Genomic DNA, 21,360 nt, shown 5'->3' with positions numbered 1-21,360 from the left:
ATGGAAGCTTAATAAAGACGGAGCCTGGGAGCCCTGACACACCAAAGTGAAGCTGTGGTCAAATTACAAGGTGATCGGGAAGTTCACGGGAACTGAGACATGAAGTTAGAGCTGAGGCAAACTGGGCAAGAGAAGACTTAGAAAGGTCTGGTCACAGACAAGAGCAGCAAACACAGATAAGTCTGAGCCTGGAAATTTCTAATGTATCTCCTGTAGGGGCTGAAACCAGTCCTGGGCCCAGGTCAGATGGAAAAAGACAGCCTGGCTAAAGTAGGGACGATAAAAATAAAGAGGAGGGCAGAGCCTGCACTTTTCCTGAGCTCTCATCCCAGACTATAAACCAGCCATTAGGAACCCAGGGAACTTCTAGTTCAGGAGTCACACACTCAAAAATCTATTTAAGTCAGACAAGTCACAGAAGTGATACAAACCAGGTATAAAGTACCAAAACGAGGAGTGGTGACTATGGCAAGCTGGAAGGAATATGACCACAGGGATAGCAGCTGTTAGCCTCCAGCGAACTGTAGGCATATGGGAAATGTGATTTTATTGTTGCCAGATCTTCTGCTTTTCCAAATAAGCCAGAAATCTTTTTTTTTTTTTATTTTAGATGAAAGTTTATCTTAAATGTTGCCAACGAATTAAAAAGCTTTCAAAAACATGTCTGTAGGCTGCCATCTTAACTGCTGCCAGTTGCCTGATACTTCGAGAGCTAAGACACCTGGGTTTGTGGTAACACTACATTTAGTTTCCCTGTGATTTTTTTGATATCCATGAGGGTTACTTTTCTGTATAGAAATAATTACCCAGAAATCACATTGGTTTTAAAAGTTATATTCAATTTTCAAAGTTACATATTCAAAATCCTAGTTCTTGTCTAAGCTTTTAAGTTCAATTTCTACAAACCTTATTATTTTGCTTATAAAACAAAGGAGTTTGATTTAATATAAGGTTAATGTTTGATTTCCTTAAGGACTTCATTTATCTAAAACAAACCTTCCCAAGTACTTAATTACTATATCTCCAATAAATTAAGTTTATAAATACAGCACATCTTAAATCATTTAAGTGTTCTAAAACTATACAGGAACTTAGCAAGATTTCAACTTAAAATTCAAGTCGAAATACTCGGCACTCTTTAGTTGACATTACAAGGTCAACCTGTCAAACTTAGAAGCAAATTCTCTTCCACGTCAAGGATTTAAGATACAAACTGTAAAGCACACACAGCAATGCTGTAGGTTTGATGTTCTTAAATATGTCGATCCCTCAGTCTAAGTCCTCCTGTATTAAAGATGCTTACCTATCAAGGAAACAAGTGATGCTGCCCCACATATTTTGGAGGTTGCCTTCTCGGATGGTTGAGGTTGCAAAGCAGCCAGAAAGAAGGTTTAGGCCACAGACTGGATTCCAAGAAGGGATCTAGAAAATCCTATTTGCGGCCTGTGAAGGCCCAATCACAGAACCTCCATTACTTAAAGAGGTGGGGTCACCCAGCTCATATGCTTGGGTTTAATACCCTTCAGTACCTAACTGCATTTTCTCAGAAGTCTAGAACCTTACCTAGGCTGCCATATACCTTGATTGGGAGGTACATTGCCTTGGCCCTGAAAACACTCAGAAGTCTTTCTGTCTTAATGATTTCTGCCTTCTTTCCAGATTCTTCCTTTCTGAGAGAACCGCACCCTTACAGGTATTGAAATGACAGCTGGTTGAGTGCAGGCCTTCTCTCACAACTCTGACTTGTAGTCACAATTCCTGAGGTTCTCCGGCAGAACTCTGGTCTCCTCGCCCTTAGTTCACAGTCCCATCTTCCATTCCACACTGCCCCTCCCCCTTGATTGGCTTCACCCTCTAGCACTCAGCACCCACCTTTTTTTCTTTTTTCATCATCCTTTCTTCACCCACCCCCATGTCAACTAGATGACCACAGGATCCCTACTTCCTCACCAATATTGCAGACTTCTGCCTCCTTCTCCATGATTCTTCTCATCACCCTCACACTCCAATTCTTTTAGGGCAACTGATCTCACCTTACAAAAGGGAAATCTGATACTACTTGTTTACATTAAGGTGTGGACAACTGAGTCCCCTTTATACTGGGTAAACTGGATGCTTTCTAGGGGGAACAGAAATGAAAGAAAGGGAATTAACGTTTATTGGACACTTACTAGGTAGGCCCTAGGCACTGGGTTGTTTCACTTGATGTCTTATTCATTCCCAATAGCCACATGAGGGGATCTGTTGAGAAATCAAAGCTCAGAGATAAGTCATCTTATCAGTTAAACCAAGATTCAAACCTAGTCCATATAACTCCAAAACGTATACCCTTTCTCACCACACTGCTTTTCCTTCTTAAATCAAAACAAAATCCTTACTAGTCAAATATTGGCTGAGTGAAAGAACAGGGTTTTGGTGGAAAGAACAGGGAAATGCTGCTTTACTACTTCCTGTTAAAAATACAGGATGAGCAAATCTGTGAACTCCTGCAACTCTTGTGACCCACTCACTATGGAAAAGTTCTCCTAAACCCCCACCCAACAACAAACATATGGTGTTCATTTTAGACAGCATTTTCACATATCTCATCCTATTAACCCTGTATGGAAGGTAGCAGTGCTATTAACCAATTTTAAAGATGAAGGGACTGAAGCATAGACAGACCAATATGGCCCCAATCACCCAGCCTATGAAAAATACATCTGAGGTTCACATGTAGGTTCACTGCCCCTGAACCTTGTGTTCTTTCCACTCAGCCACACTGTGTCCTCCACAGACACCCTTTGTTCTTCTGGGGATTAGGTGGTAACCTAGAGCCTAGGGCTCTGCTTCTGCTCAAGACCTGTTTCAGGGATTTTTAATATTATAGAAATTATCGAACACCATTTCCCAGTAAAGGTGGTTTGAACTTGTCCTTGAGTCAGAGGTCCCTAAGTAAGGGTAGAGACTGATAACTTGAACAGGAAAGTTTATGCTCACACCTCTGCTCTGTTTATAAGCTGACAACTAGACTCGCCCTAAGACTAGAAGCAGGAACTTAAGTCAGAAAGCTTGGAGAGGTAGAGGCTTTGAAAGAGAGAAAGGTTGGGACCACTGGAAGCCAGTGATGACTGATATGGAAGTTACTCTGCTAAGCCTTTCTTAACATACTTTATTTCATGTGACCCTGACAAGGTAGGTACTATTATACCCATACATGTGAAGTTGAGTTTCAGGTAGCCATTTGCCCAAGGTCACATAGAATGACAGATCTAGAATGCAAAGGCAGCTATATAAAGCTCTCATTCTCAACCACTACCTATATTGCATTCTATACTATATACTCGAGGTAAAAAACCTAAGCTAGATGTAGCTTAGATTTTGGGTTAAGGAGCAGAACTTCCTTGAAGGGCAGGACTGACCTCACCACCAAGTGAATAGGTTTTAAGCAAATAAAATAAAATATAGCAAAATTTTCTAGGGCCAAAGAAATCTAGAAGCGAAGAGGTAAATGCAAGCTGACTACAGAATGGCCTGCAGTCCAGAAATGGCTTAGTGCAAGCTAAAGAGGGGTCTTCTTCACCCATGGGACTAAGGATCATGGTCAGAGGAAAGAGGATGTATATGGCTAGAGGGGGACTGCAGAAAGGACTGGTTCATAGTGGGGAAGAGGGAAGCAGCGGAGATTAGGGCAGAACCTAAGAGATCAGTATGGAAGAAGCTGAGAATTCAAGGCAGCCAGAATATACCTTGGGCCGAGGTCCGAGTTAACTGGGTCCGGCATCTCCTCCAAGTAAGGTATCAGATGGCCCCAGAGGCCAGTCTTCTGAGGAAGGGGGCAGTGTAGGCACCACAAATGAGCAAGTCCATCTACTCCAAGACAAATCTGGCCCAGCAACCAAAATGATTTTCAAAGATTCTGTGACTAACCAAAGGGCTTTCTTCTTTTTGAGGTCCATCACCTAGCTCTTTCCCAGGAATGATTAACAAAACCCTTAAACACGAAGGAGAGTTTGTTCTGGGACTGACAGAACTCAAAGGAGAAATTTATGCCTTTTACCACTCCCTAACCCCTGGTTACCTTCTAGGTTCAGCTTAAAGTACGTTACTCCCTGCAGGAAGCCTATGGTGAATACCTGAGCTTGTCAGGTGCTTTCCTTTGTGCCTGTGTAATGCTAATTGCGTGCTTATTGCCCCCACTGAACTGAGAGCACATGGGTTGGAACAAGCACAGGGTCTTCCAGAAATGCTCCGGGGCACTCCACAAATGGTAGTTATTAAGATCCCAGTCTCATATTTTTTTGAATGCCCCTCTGTCCTAGAACAATCTTAAAATACATATAAATACACTGACTGGCAGAGAATCTAATTGAACGAAGGGGGCCCGATTTGATGGCTGCAGTGTCTCACAGTGTGAAGTTGTTGGCAATAGCTTCTCCAGGTGTGGTGGGAACTCATTCAGCTGCCCTCGCCCCTGACACAGTGTAAAGAGAGCTTCTCGCCCTAGCTCCAGGCTGGTATGAAGAGCAGTAAAGTCTGGCTGACCAGGCAGAAGAGCCCCGACATTTCCGTTTCCTTCCCTCTAGGACAAGTTTAGGTATCAAGGCGCCTTTTGCCCCCAGCTCAGTATGGGTTTCTCCAAGGTATTTTCCTTATTCTTCCCCATGCTTTTCTTGAGAGGGAGAGTCACTGGAGATCTGCTTAGAAATCACTAAAATCAAGTTTCTGAATAAGTCACATAAAAAATATAACCGCCACTACCAGCAGGCCATTTATTAAGTGCTTGCCAGGCACTGTGCTAAAGCTTTACATTGTTTCAGTTAATCCAACCACCCCGAGGTAGATATTTTCAACAACCCCTTTCCTCCCACACATATCATTACCCTTGAGGAAACTGAGGCTGACAGGTTAAGTCAATCAATGTCAAACCCAGCTGGTAAGCAGCGATGCTAGAAATCTGAACTAAAGACATTTGACTCCAAAATCCATGCTCATAAACACTATGCTAGAATGTTTCTCATTGGAAGTTAGAAAGAAATTCTCCACCCCAAAATATTACCTAAAGACCAGATTTTAGGTGGGGAAAAAGGCCCATAATCAGCTATTGTACTTAAACACTTGGAGGAGTGAAGAGACAGCCTGGGAACAAGCTGACCACTGGGTCCCTTTCTCCTGCTGCCCAGGCTTCTAGGGCCTCGCTCACTGTAGGTCTCCACTCCTGATATGACTACTCAATATGCTGTTTCCTTCCAGCAAATGCAGAAATGCAGAGGTAAACTCAACCTGGTGACTTGGAGCATGGCCAAAAACACCTGAGAGAAATTAGGAGACATTTACAAAATGCCCACCATCCCCTAACTGCTGGACCCTAAGGCACACAGATGCATTTAGATGGAAACAAACTTCAGTTCTTCTACTCTGGCTTGCCAGGTGCCACTCCTGGGGAGTCTCCTGCCCAATACCCCCTCACTGGTTCTCCAATGTTCATGACTCTCTAGGTACCCTCCCCTCACACATCTCTGGAGGCCTCAATGATAACAGGCCCCTGGGCCTCAAGGCTGCTAACATCTGCAGCTTCTTCCCCTAGAAATATACGAAAAGTGTTCAGCAGGGTTCTGAGGATCCCAAGACTGGTGAGGATTAAACAAAGCTGGCTGCAGCCTAGCGGAAAGGGCCACCAGGGTTAGAAAAGCTAAACCGGGATGTATGGAACAGACTAAAGAATGACAAGAGGACAGAGCACACATAGAACAAATGGACTAACCTTCAATTAATAAACTATCAAAGTCAAAAAAGAAAAGGGACTAAGATTAACCGCGATGACCCCGGGGAGAGGGAGCTATAAAGTCCATGGAAACACTTAGCATTCTGGAGCTTCTGATGAAAGGGTAACTGTTTAGGAAAAAAGACCCTGGTGAAAGGGCTGCTAGAGCGCCTGCGCAGGGGGAGGCTGAGCAGGAGAAATGGGGAGCTCTGGAAAGGTAAGTTGGGACATCTCTTTAGAGCAGGCAGTTTGCAAGGACACCAGAGATGTGGGCAGGGACTCGAGGCCAAGGGCTGAAATCAAGCCAGACCAGAGCCTCTGGAACCCCATGAGGCACTTACAGGTGCATCTCAGCATCCACCGTTTGGGTAAAACTGGTCACTGAAAGCCATTTCCTGCAGCCCTACCAACCTCTGCATTGAATTTTGAAGGGTCAAAGACCCAGAGATAGAAAACTTACCAAAGGGAGTGAGACAGCCCCATCCAGGAAGTTCACATTCTGAGAGAAGACAAAGAACCAGCATACTGCCATACTGCCCCCCAACACTTGTCGGGAACCTCTAGTCTAAGAAACTCACCAAATACGAGTCACAAAACTGGGGAATACTGGTTCAAATTAATATTGTCCTTGAAGTTTGAAGAGAGAGGAGGGAGGAGAGGAACATAGACCTGGAGAAGTTTTAAGTTGGGCTTCTCAGCATCTTAATATCTGCTCTTAACACTGGGGTAGGAGCCTCAATGCCCTCCAAATAACTACAGCTGCACTGTGGGGGGAAAAAGAAAATCAATGTTGCTGGGAGGCCCAGAGTGAAGAGTCCTTCCATTGGGAGCCCAAGGCTGAGCGGATCCTGGAGGAAGAGCTCCCCGCTCTCTACTTCCTCCCTTGAGTGTCTAATCTTATCCTCACAGGGTACACAATACATGGCTTCATAACCTCTAGTTATTTTATGTAGTTTACTCTCCAACTAAGAAGCTCCTGGAGGATTTCTCCACATCCTGCAGTGCTGGAATGTAACAAATATTTGTCACAGGTGGGGTATCTGGAGCGTTGATTATAAAAACATTTTTTTGCAAACAGGAAACACTGTCCAAACTATCCTTTGCCCCAGGCTTCTATTTGACACCCATCTCTCTATCCCATTGTTGGTTCCTGCCTGTAGCAGTCTGTTCCTGTAGCAACCTCAGGCTGGGGAATGGGTCCACCTAGTCTTTCTTAAGAAAGACCAGCTCAGCCTGTTTGTGGGAACAATGAAAGTGTCGGTAACCTAAGTCTCTAGGGGGCAGAGAGAAGGTCTCCCAACACTGGGCTGGGCCATTGATAAGGATCCTTCCTCTCTCAGTCTCCTAACAGATTCAGATTAATGATCGCTCATTCCTAATTGTCAAATTTCTTTTCCTTCATCCTGTGTCTAATCACCAGTGACAGAAACCATTACGCAAATGAGAGCAGACGACTTCCCCCAACTGTTCACGTTGGTAAAAACCTTGCAATTTAGAGCTCTGATTTGTAGGGGAAGCTGGTCTCCCCCAGGCATCCTGGGCATCTGCTCAACTGATGCCCAGAACAGCCCCTCCTCCCACCCCGAACTCCAGCCCCCCAACAAATATTTGACTTCACAGAAGAGTAGTTTTCTCTGTACCTGCTGGTGTAAAAAAATGGGATCCTGCATCATGGCTGACCTCCATAGAGGCCCCGACCCCCACCTTCCCTTGGTGCCTGCTTCCACAACAGGGGTAAGTACCAACGCAGAAATGTTTTTTCCACCCCAAGTAGAATTTGAGCCTGAATGGCCCTAATCCAGGTAAGTGAAGGGAAGAGCCATGATCTCTTCCTTGGGGGAAAAGGAGGCAGCAGAACATGAATCAAGCTTCTTGGTGATCATCTAGAACTAGATCTTCAATTCTATCAATGCAGAAGCATGGTGGGAGAAGTTATGGGACCTATTCAAGGACACACTAGTAACACAATGGGATCCAGAACTAGGTCTCCCCTCCCCATAGCTCCTTCCAGAACTCTTAACTCATAATATGGCTTCCTGGCAGTTTTTCCCAGATGTCTTTGGCTGGAACCAAGAGCATTCACTACGCACTGCACCTTCTTGGGCTAAGCGTGCCAACCAACACTAGACATTGCCCAGAAAGGTGAGATCTGAGAATAGACATACAAGGGAGGAGGTAAGAGTCAACAAACTTTGGTGGAAAAGGAACAGCAGGGGGTTTGTAGCTAAACAGCACTAGATTCGAATCCTAATTGCCATTAATCAATCTCTCTGAGCCCATTTCTTCAGCTATAAAATGAGAATACCTACCTTGTAGGATAGTGAAGAACAAAGATAAAAGCACTACACCCGTCTTAGGTGTCTAATAATCAGGGGTCACTATTATGGTACTCAAGCATCAGAACCAATCCTGTGAAGGTGCCTGCCCCTTGGTCACCATAGGTCAGACTTGTGTCAGCACACGACCCAGCAAGGACCAGCTAAAAAGCACACACCTCCCTGCTGCACATCACCCACATCTCTGTGGGCTGAGCCAGGAATGCAGGCCTGCTGAGAAGGAAAACAATCTACTATCTTTCACAGTGTGGCTGTGGTCAAGTTTATCCTCCATCTGCCTTTTCTCTTTGTGTGCTCTTTTTTCCCAAAAGAGATGGAGGGATGGACATCACTGCAATCACATTTCCAGCATTGGCTATATTTGAAAGAACTACAGTTGAGAAGGTACCATGTTTGCACACTCGCACTGCATCAGAGAACCCCAGAACGGGGTACTAAAATAAACACCCCTCCCCAAAACACACACACACAGGTGCACACACCTACACACGTCCTCTCAGTCCATCAGTGCACTGTGACTGTAAACTGAGCTCTGGAGGTAGGAGCCATAGCTCAGACACTGGAAGTAAACCTTTGGCCAAAAAAAAAAAAAAAAAAAAGGAAAAACAAACCCAGAGACTCCAACTCCTCTTTCCTTCCAGGGAAGGGGCATGGAGATGGGAGTGGAGGTGACAAAACACAGGGCCACCACATTGCCCAATTCTAGGGGCCCACTTCCACTGAATAAATGTGAATGATGGCCCTTCAAGTTGTGCAGTGTACAGCTGCCCAGCTGTAAGCTGCAGCCCTAAACGGGGTTCCCATGAGTAACTATGGAACGAAAAGGAAATGCCACTTCTGCTCCACCTGTTGCCCCAACTTTTGAGGGTATTTGTGGAACATTAGCATGGGGTCTGACAGAGGCGCTAGCTTTAAGAAACAAGGCAACATTTTTGTCCTTGCTGTGAGGTGGATGACACACAACGAGTTAGCTACCTAAGCTTGACCCCATTTTGTCTACTCAGCCGGAAAGCTCCACAGGCGTAGAGAATGTGCCCTGGGCAGGAGAGTCGCAGGACCTGGAGGCTCTAGCATCAGCCTCAGGCAGGTTGCAGTGAAAGCTGACCAACATCCAATGGCTAAAACTGAGTTTAAAAGCTTTAGGTTAGATCAGGCAGTACTGCCCTGGGGTTTCCACTGTATGTCCCACTGGACAAGGTTAAGCAGTAGAGAAACTTGGTAAGCAGAGGCAGGCCAGTGTGAACACACGCGCGCACACACACATCCACACAGAAGCTTGCACCTCTTGAACCCAGGGAAGCCACTGCTAGGACTCCCTTAGTACTCGGCACAGGGATCAAGAGCTGGTGCTGAAAGAGAGAAGCTATGTGTGTCTGAAATTTGGAACTTACGCACAGTCCTTGGTTCTTGGGTCCCAAGGCTCTTTTCTATATATGGCTTGAGCAAGAAGGTCCAAGTTGGAACCCTGTCTAATTCTCTTTCATAGGATGCTCTCTAGGCTCTTGAAGGGAAGCCTCCCTCTCACTCTCCCATTATAGTCGCAGGAGCCATCCCCACCCAGCCTAGAACCTGACTCTGTGAAACCAGAAAAGAGGCTGACTGACCTAAGGATCAGGATAGCTCTGGCCCTACAGCCCAGATGTAGTGGGCATCCAAGAGTGTCTCCTCTCTCAGACTGAGGCACTGAGCAGTTGCAGGAAATAGGGCTGAGAGCCAGAAGTGGCGTCCTGACCCAGGAGGGCCCAAGAAAGATACACACATGCGTGTGCATGCACGTAACATGCACACACATCTTGAGGTTGACAGACTGACACACAGATATGATGACATCCAAAAGCTGGGACTCCACACACTGAATGCAGGACTTTAGGTGGGGCAGAGAGGGAAGGTGTTGGGGCACAGAGGCAAGGGTAAGAAGTCCCTCCAAATGGGAGTGGAGTGCCAACCACCCTGCCTTGCCCCAAACACCTGCCTCCAGGGCCATGGCAAGAGTCCAGTCCATTAAGTGCTGCGTGCAATACTAATGCTTGGAGTCTCCTGTCCTCATCAATGAAGCGGTGTGGACGGGCTAGCAGTCACCTGGCAGGAGGCCTCGACTCCTGGCAGGCTAGTTGTAGCGGCCCTTGATCATTGTGTTCAACAAGGGCCCCACCTGTGAAGAGACATGAGGAGCCAGTCAGAACTGCCTATTCCCTGATCCTGGAGCCGGACGGGGGTGTTTCTGGAGACATTCGATATTCAGCCAAAGGCAGAGATTAGGCTTTCATTCAATCTTGTAAACCCTCTAACCAATTCTCTTCCTGGAGATGAACCCAGTATTTTGGGACATTGCCCTCTACTCTGGGTCCATCTTTTATTATCTTCCCTCTCACAATACCCTATATCTATAAGCAGCACCAAATTGACAGACAAGTCAATGGAGCTAATAATTAATAATCCCCAAACACTCAAAAGTGTTTGTCTGAATGTTTCATAAATGTGTCTTAGGAATGTTACATGCCTCTATATCCTGAAAAGGTCACCTGCAACTGGGGCTAGTGCCATCTCCAAACCCCACAGGTCGTCTAGATGCTGATGCTATCCACAGGATGGAGGCAAGAGTGTTATAAATACAAACCTTCCCCATTTACTTGATGGGGCATTGGTACACCTGTGTGGGAAGCGGGGCCTCAATATTACCTAGAGCAGCCTTGGCACAGCTAGGAGAGTGTGAGGAGATGCTTTATTGCTCGCGTCTCATTCCAGAATAATCCCTTCAGGGGTCCCTAACTGGCACATAAGCCCCATGGGGGACATTACCACTAGCATGGAATAGAATATAATTGATCCGCCAGTCAAATCCAGCTCTCACCAGAAAACGAGGATTTTCTGAACATACCCATAACCTGTATGAAGACACCAGATACTGAAACACAGGTGCTATGGAAAATGTGACACCAATCCTGACTTTCCCTGGTCACTGCCCAATGAACTATAAGAGTGCCACCTTGGGGCAGCCACATACCTCTTGTGGATTCCCCAAGGCCTCTCCAAGCATCTTCTCAATGTTTCTCATTATGGCCACTTTCTGATGGGCTTTGAGAGGATATTCAATTCTCTTAGGGGTGGGGGCCCCCTGCAAAGGAAGCAGCAGCTCAGGAAATGCCTTTAACAGAAGGCTTGTGTCACCCCCTATTCCGAGTACCATCCTCCCTTCTTAGAAACACAGTTCAAGCCCATCCTTCTTCATCTCCCCCAAAGACCTGGGAATCACTTCCAAAGATAGCCAACCTCCCCACCCTGCCTCCAAATAATTTATTACACCTACCTCACCCCAGTCCCATCTAGGAAAAAAAAAAACAAAACATATTCACCTTATACCAGAAGTTCACAGTGATGGTAATCCCCCCATTTAGTAATGACTCTATGTGATGCCACCTGCAAGAAAATAAATAGGCTACTGTTTGCCACCAATACTCTTCAGAGAAAAGAATGAATAATTAGAGTTCAGCTAAGGGAAACAATGAAGACAGTATCTTTGCTCATTCAGGCAAACACACCCTGAGGCTTGAGGCAATGTATTTGATCTCTAAATACCAAAGAACCAAGAACAGTTTCTCCAGCCTAGAACCTCTGGGACCAGTTTGGACCTGAGGAGACAGGGCTATCATTTCCCCCATGTTCAGTATGCTCACATCTGGATATGCCAACCTTCCTGTAGATAACATAAGGCCAATCCTGCCACAACTCAGAAGGGACACAAATAAGGCTTTCCAGGGACTGGAAAAGTAAGCTCCCAAGAACCCCAGTCCCAGCCACCTCCTCACCAGTACATTGGGATGTAAAGAACATCGCCAGGGCCAACCACTGTTTCATAACCAACCACATTCTGGAAATTGGGGAACCTCTCGTAGTCAGGATTGTCAAAGTCCACCTGAGAGGTTCAAGAGAAAGAAAAAAAAAAAAACATCACCAAATTTTTATGTGCTAGTTACTCTGGTAGTCAAAAAAAAAAGTTTCAAAAATGTCTTCAGAATTTATATCCAGCAGAAGACACAACACATATTAAACATACATACACTCTCTGAGAATGATGTAAGACAGACCATACTTAAATGTTGAGTGAAAAAGAATCCGAGGCCTCAGTGCTCCTGAGGTTAGAAGCCAATCATCATAGCTTTCAGGTTAGAAACCTTACTCATGGCCGGCAGATGAGGAATGAGGACTCATCCTTCACCCAACCTTCACAAACTTTTTCCTAAAGATATATTCAAACCAGCCAACACTCCTACATGTAGTAGCTAGGCAACTTTCACCTCGAAAAAGAAACAGAATTCTCTGGTTGGCCACAAAGTCAACCATATACCCCGCTTGGATCCAGAGAAGACATTAAGTAACATATCTCAGTGCTATTTGCCCTTCTTTTCATCAAAAAGTTGCATCCACAACAAAAGAAAACAACAATTATTTAATCCAATGGAGACATACACATTTTGTTCCATGAACTTGGAACCCAATCAAACTCCATCAGCATCATCTCTAGAATCAGCTCTATGGTGGTATTCATACTTATAAACATCTGGGGACTACCACAGGGGCCTGGAATAAATGAGCTACATTGTGAAATTATCCTCCAAGTTTGTCCAAACCTGGCATACCACCATAGGGAAAGGGGGAAGACATTCCAGCCTTGGCTCCCCAAAGAGTTCTATGCCCTCCTCGGATCACACGAACTCACCTGGCTCTGTCTGTCACATGGGTGATGAACAGGATATGGGTAGAGGCACTCAAACTGATCCGGAGGGAATAAAATGCATCGCTTGTAGCCCTTTATCTGAGCAAAGAAGTTCTGTTGCTCGTCATAATGAGCAGGTGTCACATTTCCTGTAGAAAGAAAGGCATTTTCTTAGAACAGGGCCCAGTGCTAGAAAGAAACCCATCCTGCCCTCTCAGCTCAGGATTCCTAATCAAAATTTCAAGTAGAATCAAGGAGATGGCAATTACGACTCAGCAAATTAGGTGTTATACTTTTAACCAGAAATAAGACTCGTGATTAGGACTCAGAATCAATTAGCAAAGTAGACTTTCTTAAGTGATGGCTTAAATGCTTTCCTTACTGGAAGCAACGGCACATCAAAATTATACCCACAAGTCTAGCAAAGTAATATATAATTATACTCTTGTTGACTATGGCAAGAATTCAATGGCAGCAAAACAAGAGTTAGAAACAACTGAAATGAATGGTATCAACAATGCATGCGTGATCTTATTTGTCAAGGATAAATGGTCATTTAAGTTGCCTAAGTATGTACTTGCTTTGGGTAGCTCTTTTGGAGCTCAAGATTCTCAACCTTTCCTCCCACTTTGACACACCTATGGGATGCAACACTTCTTAGAGCAACACTGGAACTATTGATTCTCACAGGAGGAAGCATATCAAATTTCTAAAGAGTGCTGTATAATCTAGATAAGACAAATTATTTCAAATGCCATCCTGAATTAGTTCTGCCCTTGTGTGTGTATGCTCCATCTACTCTTTATAACTGAGGCCACGTCTGTTATTTATCCTTTGTGTAATCCTTGAGAGCTGAAGGGCACTCTACAGGCCATGGCATTTAGAAAATTCCCCAGGTCCACCAAGGTGAGCCAAGACAGCTGCTTTCTTAAGTGCTGAGAGTTCCTGTGCATCCTCAAAGGGGATTTGCTCTTTCATCTCTACCTGACAGATTCGCTTCCTTGCACTCCACCACAGGATAAAAAGGCAACAGAAAAATGCAGTCAGGTAAACCAGAACTGGCTCCTGGCAGGTGAACCAGGAGCTGGCTTCAAAGGGGCAGTTTTAAGCTGAAGCTGAAGAAAGAACAATCAAAGGGGGAGAAGATACTTCAGAGCCCAGTGGTGAATGACAATGAATAATTACTCTGCTTTCTTGTTCAATCCAATTTACTCACCACTTACTAAGTATGGGCCTGGCACTGAGCTAGTGCTAGAAATAAAAATAAAAATGAAACAATGTTCCTAGCTGATAAGTAAGCTCTTCCTCCTGATTGGAATTTAAAGGAATCTTTTATTCAAAAAGAAAAAAAAAAAAGAACATATTCACATATTTGTTTATGTATGCATAAAATTCTCTAGAGACACAAACAATGAATAACATGAGGTGCCTTCAGTGCAGGGAACTGGGAGGCTGGAAAACAGGAGTGGAAGATTTATCATTACATATCTATTTATATCTTTTGAATTTAACCCTGTACGTGTATTATCTATTCAGAAGACAAGGTTCAATTTATATTGAAAAAATAATTTTCCTCCTTCTACTGAGATAAAAATCTGAATACAGACAGATCCAATACAGAGCAGTATTTCAGAAATATCTAAGTATACACATACAGCAACTGAAGGGAAAAAACTTTCTTTTTAGAGTACATGAAACTAGCTTAAAGACTTAACATACATTCTTATTTAATCTTCATAACTGTAGGATACTGTGTTCCTTTTGCAGATGAGGAGACTGAGGCTTGAGAAAGTGACTGCTCTAAGTCATGGAGTGAATAAATGGTGGGCACAGATTAGGAACCAGGTTTGTATGACTCCAAGCTATGCTGCTCTCTGAAAAATTTCTTACCTTCCATGCCGATGAGCAGCAGATTGGAGGTCAGCTGTCCCCAGCCACGCTTTCCCTGTTGCTTATTAATCCAGTTCCAGTTAAAACCCAAGAAGTCCATGACAATCTTCCTGCCCACAGTGTCATTGAGTGTTTGCTGCAGATACAACCTATGTTCCCCAAGAAGACCCCATTAGTGCATGTACACATGGTCCCTTGGCAGGGCCTCCCCACATCTGGAAACTTAAGCCCAAACTCACAACAGCATGTCCCACAGAGAAGAGCTACAGTGACACGAATCTTAACCAACACAGGTTCTCACAGAATTGAATCCTTACTTATCCTTCTTTGAGCTCTGTTCAATACCAAATTTTTTATTTTAAAAAAGTAATTCTTAATTTTTTCTGGTCACAGCATAAATCCTTTAAGAATCCAAGGAAGGTTCCCTATAAAAATGCAGGTATACACAGAACTTTCACACAATTTCACAGACTCCTCAAAGCCTATCACAGACCTCAGAATGATGAATCAGCCTTGATGCAGAGACTCTCAGGGCCCAAGACATCCCCAATGGCCCTTAATGGCCACTGTGATAGATCATATTACTGTTCACCCAGAACTAGTTCCCTTCATTGTGGGAAATTTTTCTTCTGTATCCCCTTGAAACCAGGATTGCTTATTTAACTTGCTTTGGCCAATGAAATGTCCACAGAAGTGACTTATGTTGCTTCCAAACTATAATTTTAAGAACCAGTACACACTACCACTGCATCTTCTCCCTCTGCCACAGCAACTGCAAAGTTTCAAATAGTAGCTGCTGGGGCAATCTGGGTCCCAAAGTGAAAATGATGATGTCAGAGCACAGCCTCTTCCAGGTGACCCACATATGTTCACTGAATGGAATTACACTCCACCAGCACTGCTTCAATTGATCTGTCTGAACACTGGATGTGTGTATGTGTGCATGTACATATATGCATGCTGTGTTAATTTTGAGAAATTAATGTATGAGATGATTCAAGTAAACCAGTCTTCATGAGATATAAATAACAAATCAATCATGGTTCAGATTTTAGAAACTGTTTTAGTCAAAGTTCTATCATTATGACAACTAAGTGTCAGGAAGATGGGAAAAAGATATTTCAAATGCATTAATTTAGCCGTATACTGATAACAGGGAGTCAGGAAGAGAACTGAGGCAGGAGACTAGAGAGAAGCCCAGGGTTGGGTACCAAATTTGAGATGGAGATGGTCAATCACCATGAAGTACTTAGTGAAAGCAACTCCTCAGATGCAATGTTATAGTATGAGACTGAATACTGTCTGAGACCTACCTAAGAGGCTGTCCTCATAAATAGGGATAAAAGCAAAGAGAAAGAATCATTCTCGTGTATGTGTGTCTTGTGTTTGCTATCACTAGTACAACATGGAACATCAATACCCTTCCCCTGCTCCTCCTCCCCGCCCACCCCCCCCAATGTCAATCTAATCTTGTCTTCCCTAAACTAGAAGATCCTGATATCCTTCGCCCCAGGATCACAACAATTTACACAACTTTTCAGCTTGAACTGTCCCCAGCCAGCCTAATATCTTAGGACACAGGGTGCAACTGGCAGTCTCGGGGATAAATCAAATGAGACATTTTTGTTTGGCACCCTGCAGCATTTTTAAAAATCTGAATTTGCTGCTCACATTTAAAAATCTGAAAGATTTTACTTAAATATCCTGATTTCTGGCTTCTCTTCAAAAATCAGAATATCTGGCTACCCTGAGACTGCACTCCCAAATGGAAGTGAATTAAGTAATGACTTCTCACTTTGAAGGTTGTATGCATTCAGCCTCATCATAGTTTTTACCCAGCTTCACTCATTTTGTTCACCTACCTGACCGGTCCTTTTAGGCAACTGCGGCTCTCACTTTATGAAAACGACACAGAAAGGTTCAAGTCTCATCATTCCCTCCTCCCTCAATCTAGAGAACTCATCCAACTACTCTATGTTCTTGAACAAGCACAAGGAAAGGAAAATAGTGCTTTAGAGCCAATGTAAAACCAACATCTGGGAACTTACCTCTCTTCCCCTCCTCGCTGCTGTATATCCTGCAGTTTCTCAACGAACTCATAGAATTTCATTTCCTCCCTGTTAGACCTTGGCTTAAAGTTCTGAAAATTAGCCATCTTCTTCTCATCATAGTACAAGAACTTATGGGTACTGGCACTGTACACAGAGAAGTCTCCGTTGCCAATATTCTCTTGCAGGTATTCAAGGTCCCATTTCAGGGCAGGATACACAAGATTTGTATCTGTTAGCACCACAGGCTCCTAAGCAAAAACACCAGGTGAAAACAAATGAAGCTGTCCCAAGAAGCTGGTGGATTCCTGTCCCATGATTCCAACCACTACCCAACTTGAGAATAATTTCTCCTGTTAACCAACACGAGCCCCTCAAATCCCATTTATCGATTTAAGGTAATTAATCGCTTCCCTCTCAAGCTACCCTCAGACCCTAGTCCACAGCCTTGCCAGTTCCTCACTTTTATCACCGTTTGCCTTTGACCTCTCCTCTCAACCTGCTCCCTCCCCCACCCGCTTCGGACGCGGCCCCGCCCCCTACCTCATTCTCGATAAGCTCCTCTGCCCGGGGATCGCTCTGACTCAGACGCGGGATAGGCCGAGTCGGGAAGCTATAACTGCGCAGTTGGGACTCATCCCAGGCGGGGCCGGGGGCTTCAGCCTCTTCCCGGGGTTCTCCAGAGCCTGAGGCCGCAGCCTCCGCCGCCGTAGCCTCCATCACCGCCGCTAGGGACGGCCCCACCGGAACCGGAAACTCCGCCTATTCCGGATAAAACACAACACAAACCATAGAGATGGGCTGCGAGAAAGAGCGGTCCAGAAGCACTAAAAACACGGAGCCGAGGTTTGTGGGAACTCCTCCTAATGGTGACCTACAGCTCTACACCCTAGGCTCCACCCCCGAAGACCTGGGCCAGACGTTAGTCCCACTAAAAAGGGGTAATCACCTGGTTAACCAAGTCACAAAACATTACTGCCGCCTCATTGTGCCCAGTCCTACACAAAAAGCAAAGAAAGGGGCAAGTTTAGTGGAGCATTAAACTTTACACTAATGGATGGGGAGAGAAGCAAATTCTTGACCTACCTAAAGAAGTTAGAAGGAAAAGCAATTGTCAGATTGATGTTGGGCAAAGGTTGCTCTGACGGCCTAGGCAAAAGATATATGGCAAACTGAATTCTTTTAAAACCAAAGATGGTTTTCTTTTGTTTAGCGTCATGTGATTTTTCTGCCTGTGTTACCATCTTTCCTACTTGAAGATAGGAAAGTCCCATTGCCATGGAACTAATGTCATTATTACTTGCCAACCATGAACATACTACATTTTCAAACAATTTATATTGGTTATAAAAGGCCCTATCAATTACCACTATTGTTTACTTACACAGTTCTTATGGCTGGCTGTTGAAGGCCAAATTCTAAGATGGATACAAAGATTTCCATCCCATGGCATGCATGCCCTGTATAAGTCTCTTCCCTTGAATGAGAGCAGGACTTATGAATATGATAGGGTATCGTTTCTGCAATGAGGTTATATTATATGACAAACATGTAATTAAGGTCCCCAATCAGTTCACTTTGAGTTCATCAAAAGGGAGATTTACTCTGGATAGGCATGATCTAGCTCTTTAAATCTGGATCTAGAGGTCAGAGACAGAAGTCAGAGAGAACTGAAACCATAAAAGCTCTCCCACTGGCCTTTAAGGAGCTAACTACTATGTAGCAGAGAACAGCAGGTAGGCTCTAAAAACTAAGAAAGGCTCTTGTTTGACAGCCAGCAAGAAAGCAGGGACCTTAGTCCTACAACTACAAGGAACTGAATTTTGCCAACAACCACTCAGCTTGGGAAAAGACACAAAGCCTCAGATGAAATAGCAGCCCCAACCAATACCTTGATATCAGCCTGGTGAGACCCTGAGCTGAGACTCAGCTAACACATACCTGAACTCCTGACTAATGGAAAATGTAAGGTAATTAATTGGTGTTATTTCAGGCTGTTAAATTTATGGTAATTTGTTATGCAGCAATAGAAAACTAATATACTGGCTTAACTATGTAATTATGCTACATAATAACTATGCTATACCAAACTGATAGTGGAGTTACCTCTGAGGAGGGTGTGGGGCTGAGGGTAGCAATTGAGGCTTTAGTTTTATCTGCAATGTTTGAATTTTTACAAGAATATATTAATATGCAACCTTGGGAATTTAAAAATTATACTGAGAATACTCATATGACTAAAATCAGGAATGAAGAAAGGGATATTGCTACTGGTTTTGCATAAATGAAAAGGCATATAAAGGAATACTATATACACACATTTGTATGCCAAAAAATTAGATAATCTAGCTGAAATGGACAAATTCCTAGAAAAGCACAAACTATCATAACTGATTTAAGAAGAAATAGGAAATCTTAATAGACTTGTAACAAGTGAAAAGATTGAATTAGGAATTTAAAATGTTCCACAAAGAAAAGTCCAGAATCAGATGGATACACTGATGAAAAGTATTGACACCAATCCTTCACAAACTCTTCCAAAAAATAGAAGAGGGAACACTTCATAACTCATTCTGTGAATTCAGCATGACCCTGATACCAAAATGAGACAAAGACATCACAAGAAAAGGAAATTACAGACCAATATCCCTTATAACTATAGATGCAAAAATCCTCTACAAAATACTAGCAAACCAAATCCAGCACCATATAAAAAGATTATGTACCACAACAAAGTGGGACTTATTATAGGAATGCAAGGTTGGTTCAACATCCAAAAATTAACAATATTAATAGAAGGGAAAAAAAACACATGCTCATCTCAATAGACACAGAGAAAGCTTTTGACAAACCCCAACACCTTTCAGGATTAAAATGAAGTCCCAAAGGACACTATCAAGGAAGTGAAAAAACAATACACAGAATGGGAGAAAATATTTACAAATCATGTATCTGATAGAGGACTTATACCTAGAATACATAAACTCTTACAACTCAATGAAAAAAAGACAACCCAATTAAGAAATGAACAAAGGACTTGAATAGACATTTCTCCAAAGAAGATACACAAATGACCAATAAGCACATTAAAAGATGCTCAACATCTTTTGTCATAAGCGTAATGCAAATCAAAACCACAATGAGATAACATCGATATCCACTAGCATGGCTATAATAAAAAAGACAGGCAATAACAAGTGTTGTTGAGAATGTGGAGGAATTGAATGACTCATATACTGCCAGCAGAAATGTAAAATGGTGCAGCTATACTTTGAAAAACAGTTTTGTAGTTCCGCAGAAAGTTAAACAGAATTACCCTATTTTACACAAGGATGTTTACAGAAGCATTATTCATAATAGTCAAAAGTGGAAATAACCCAAGTGTCTATGAGGATTAAAATGGCATATATCCATATAATGAAATATTATTTGGCCATAAAAAGGAATGAAGAACTGATACATGCTACAACATGGACAAATCTTGAAAACATTATGGTAAGTGAAATCAGACACAAAATGCCACATATTGTGATTCCATTTACATAAAATGTCCAGAATAGGCAAATCCATAGAGACAGAAAATAGATTAGTGGTTGTAGGGGATATATGCTAATGAAGATGGGGTTTCTTTTGGGAGTGATGAAAATTTTTAGAATTCGACAGTGGTGATAACTGTACAACTTTGTAAATATACTAAAAAATGACTTTATTTTACACTTTAAAGGGGTGAATTTTCTGGTATGTGAATTACATCTTAAAACATCAATTGTTTTTGATCCAAATTAGATCAGGGTTTGCTATTAATTGAATGCGGAATGTTCAATTATCCTGAACATCAACTAGTGACAGTCATTTACAAGAAGGCAAGTTGTTGTGAAGTAGTTCTCCCCAAAATTTATATATGGAATAGTTTATATCACTTTTTATTGCTCTGATGTACACTGGGGAAGTGTCTATAATAATGGATTCTGCTCCAAAACAGTCATTACCCTAAAAGTTCCTGGAAATATGTGCAAATCCCACTTGTGTAAATAAGAGGAAAACATTCATATGCAAATATAATAACGTCCCCCATTCTTAAGTCAGCTAGTTTTTGTTAATTGTGTTCTGGTTTGAAATGTATTTATCCGAGTGCTAGCAAATCAGACACTTCCGAAACCTGCCTTTGGTGATAGGATTTATTTTACATTTGTTGGTTTGAGGTGACTGGGACATTGGTATGTAAACACGGACTGAAACTAAGGAGACAATTTGAGGTCGATTTGTGTGTTGCACTGCGCGTCTAAGTGAAAGAGATCAACGAATTTGGAAAAAAGAACAAGAATAAGCAAGACCAGGGCTGAATCTGAAGAATGATCACATTGGGGGATGAAAAGACTAAGTGCTAGTGAAGGAGAGAGAAAAGGCAAGCAGGCAGAGATTAACGCAGGCTCACTTTATCTGTACTGCTCCAGCAAGAGGTGGGTCAGCTATCCATCTAAGATGCTCAGGTTCCGAGTCTTCATTATCTCCGATGCGTCTAAGTCAACTGAGCGAGAAAAGAGACACAGCAATCTGAAATATCAAAGCAGTGACCATGCTTGGTTTTTCTCCCTTTCTTCCTTTCCTTCTCTGCCTCAAACCATCCGT

The 21,360-nt window shown here is 43.2% G+C and overlaps 1 protein-coding gene across 1 annotated transcript; it reads right to left on the bottom strand.

The window, feature by feature from the left end:
- Positions 1–818: 818 nt before the first annotated feature.
- Positions 819–21,336, bottom strand: HIF1AN (hypoxia inducible factor 1 alpha subunit inhibitor). Its single transcript, XM_011378846.2, has 9 exons — positions 21,167–21,336; positions 17,275–17,493; positions 16,732–16,982; positions 14,684–14,832; positions 12,797–12,942; positions 11,886–11,992; positions 11,433–11,496; positions 11,084–11,194; positions 819–10,231 (listed from the first exon to the last, which is right to left on the bottom strand). The coding sequence occupies exons 2-9, from the start codon at positions 17,449–17,451 to the stop codon at positions 10,187–10,189; spliced, it is 1,050 nt and encodes a 349-aa protein (XP_011377148.1). The 5' UTR covers positions 17,452–17,493; positions 21,167–21,336; the 3' UTR covers positions 819–10,186.
- Between the last annotated feature and the right edge of the window lie 24 nt (positions 21,337–21,360).

The sequence above is a fragment of the Pteropus vampyrus genome, unplaced genomic scaffold, assembly GCF_000151845.1.
Source record: "Pteropus vampyrus isolate Shadow unplaced genomic scaffold, Pvam_2.0 Scaffold348, whole genome shotgun sequence".
Lineage (NCBI taxonomy): Eukaryota > Metazoa > Chordata > Mammalia > Chiroptera > Pteropodidae > Pteropus > Pteropus vampyrus.
Note: the sequence above shows the minus strand (reverse complement) of the source record. Positions and strands in the feature narration are given on the sequence as shown.

Coding starts and splice junctions, on each gene's coding strand:
- HIF1AN (XM_011378846.2), bottom strand. CDS start 17,451: ATGGAGGCTACGGCGGCGGAGGCTGCGGCCTCAGGCTCTGGAGAACCC. Junction 16,983..17,274: donor AGGAGCTTATCGAGAATGAG/GTAGGGGGCGGG, acceptor GTTTTTGCTTAG/GAGCCTGTGGTGCTAACAGA. Junction 14,833..16,731: donor CAGCGAGGAGGGGAAGAGAG/GTAAGTTCCCAG, acceptor TGGGGAACATAG/GTTGTATCTGCAGCAAACAC.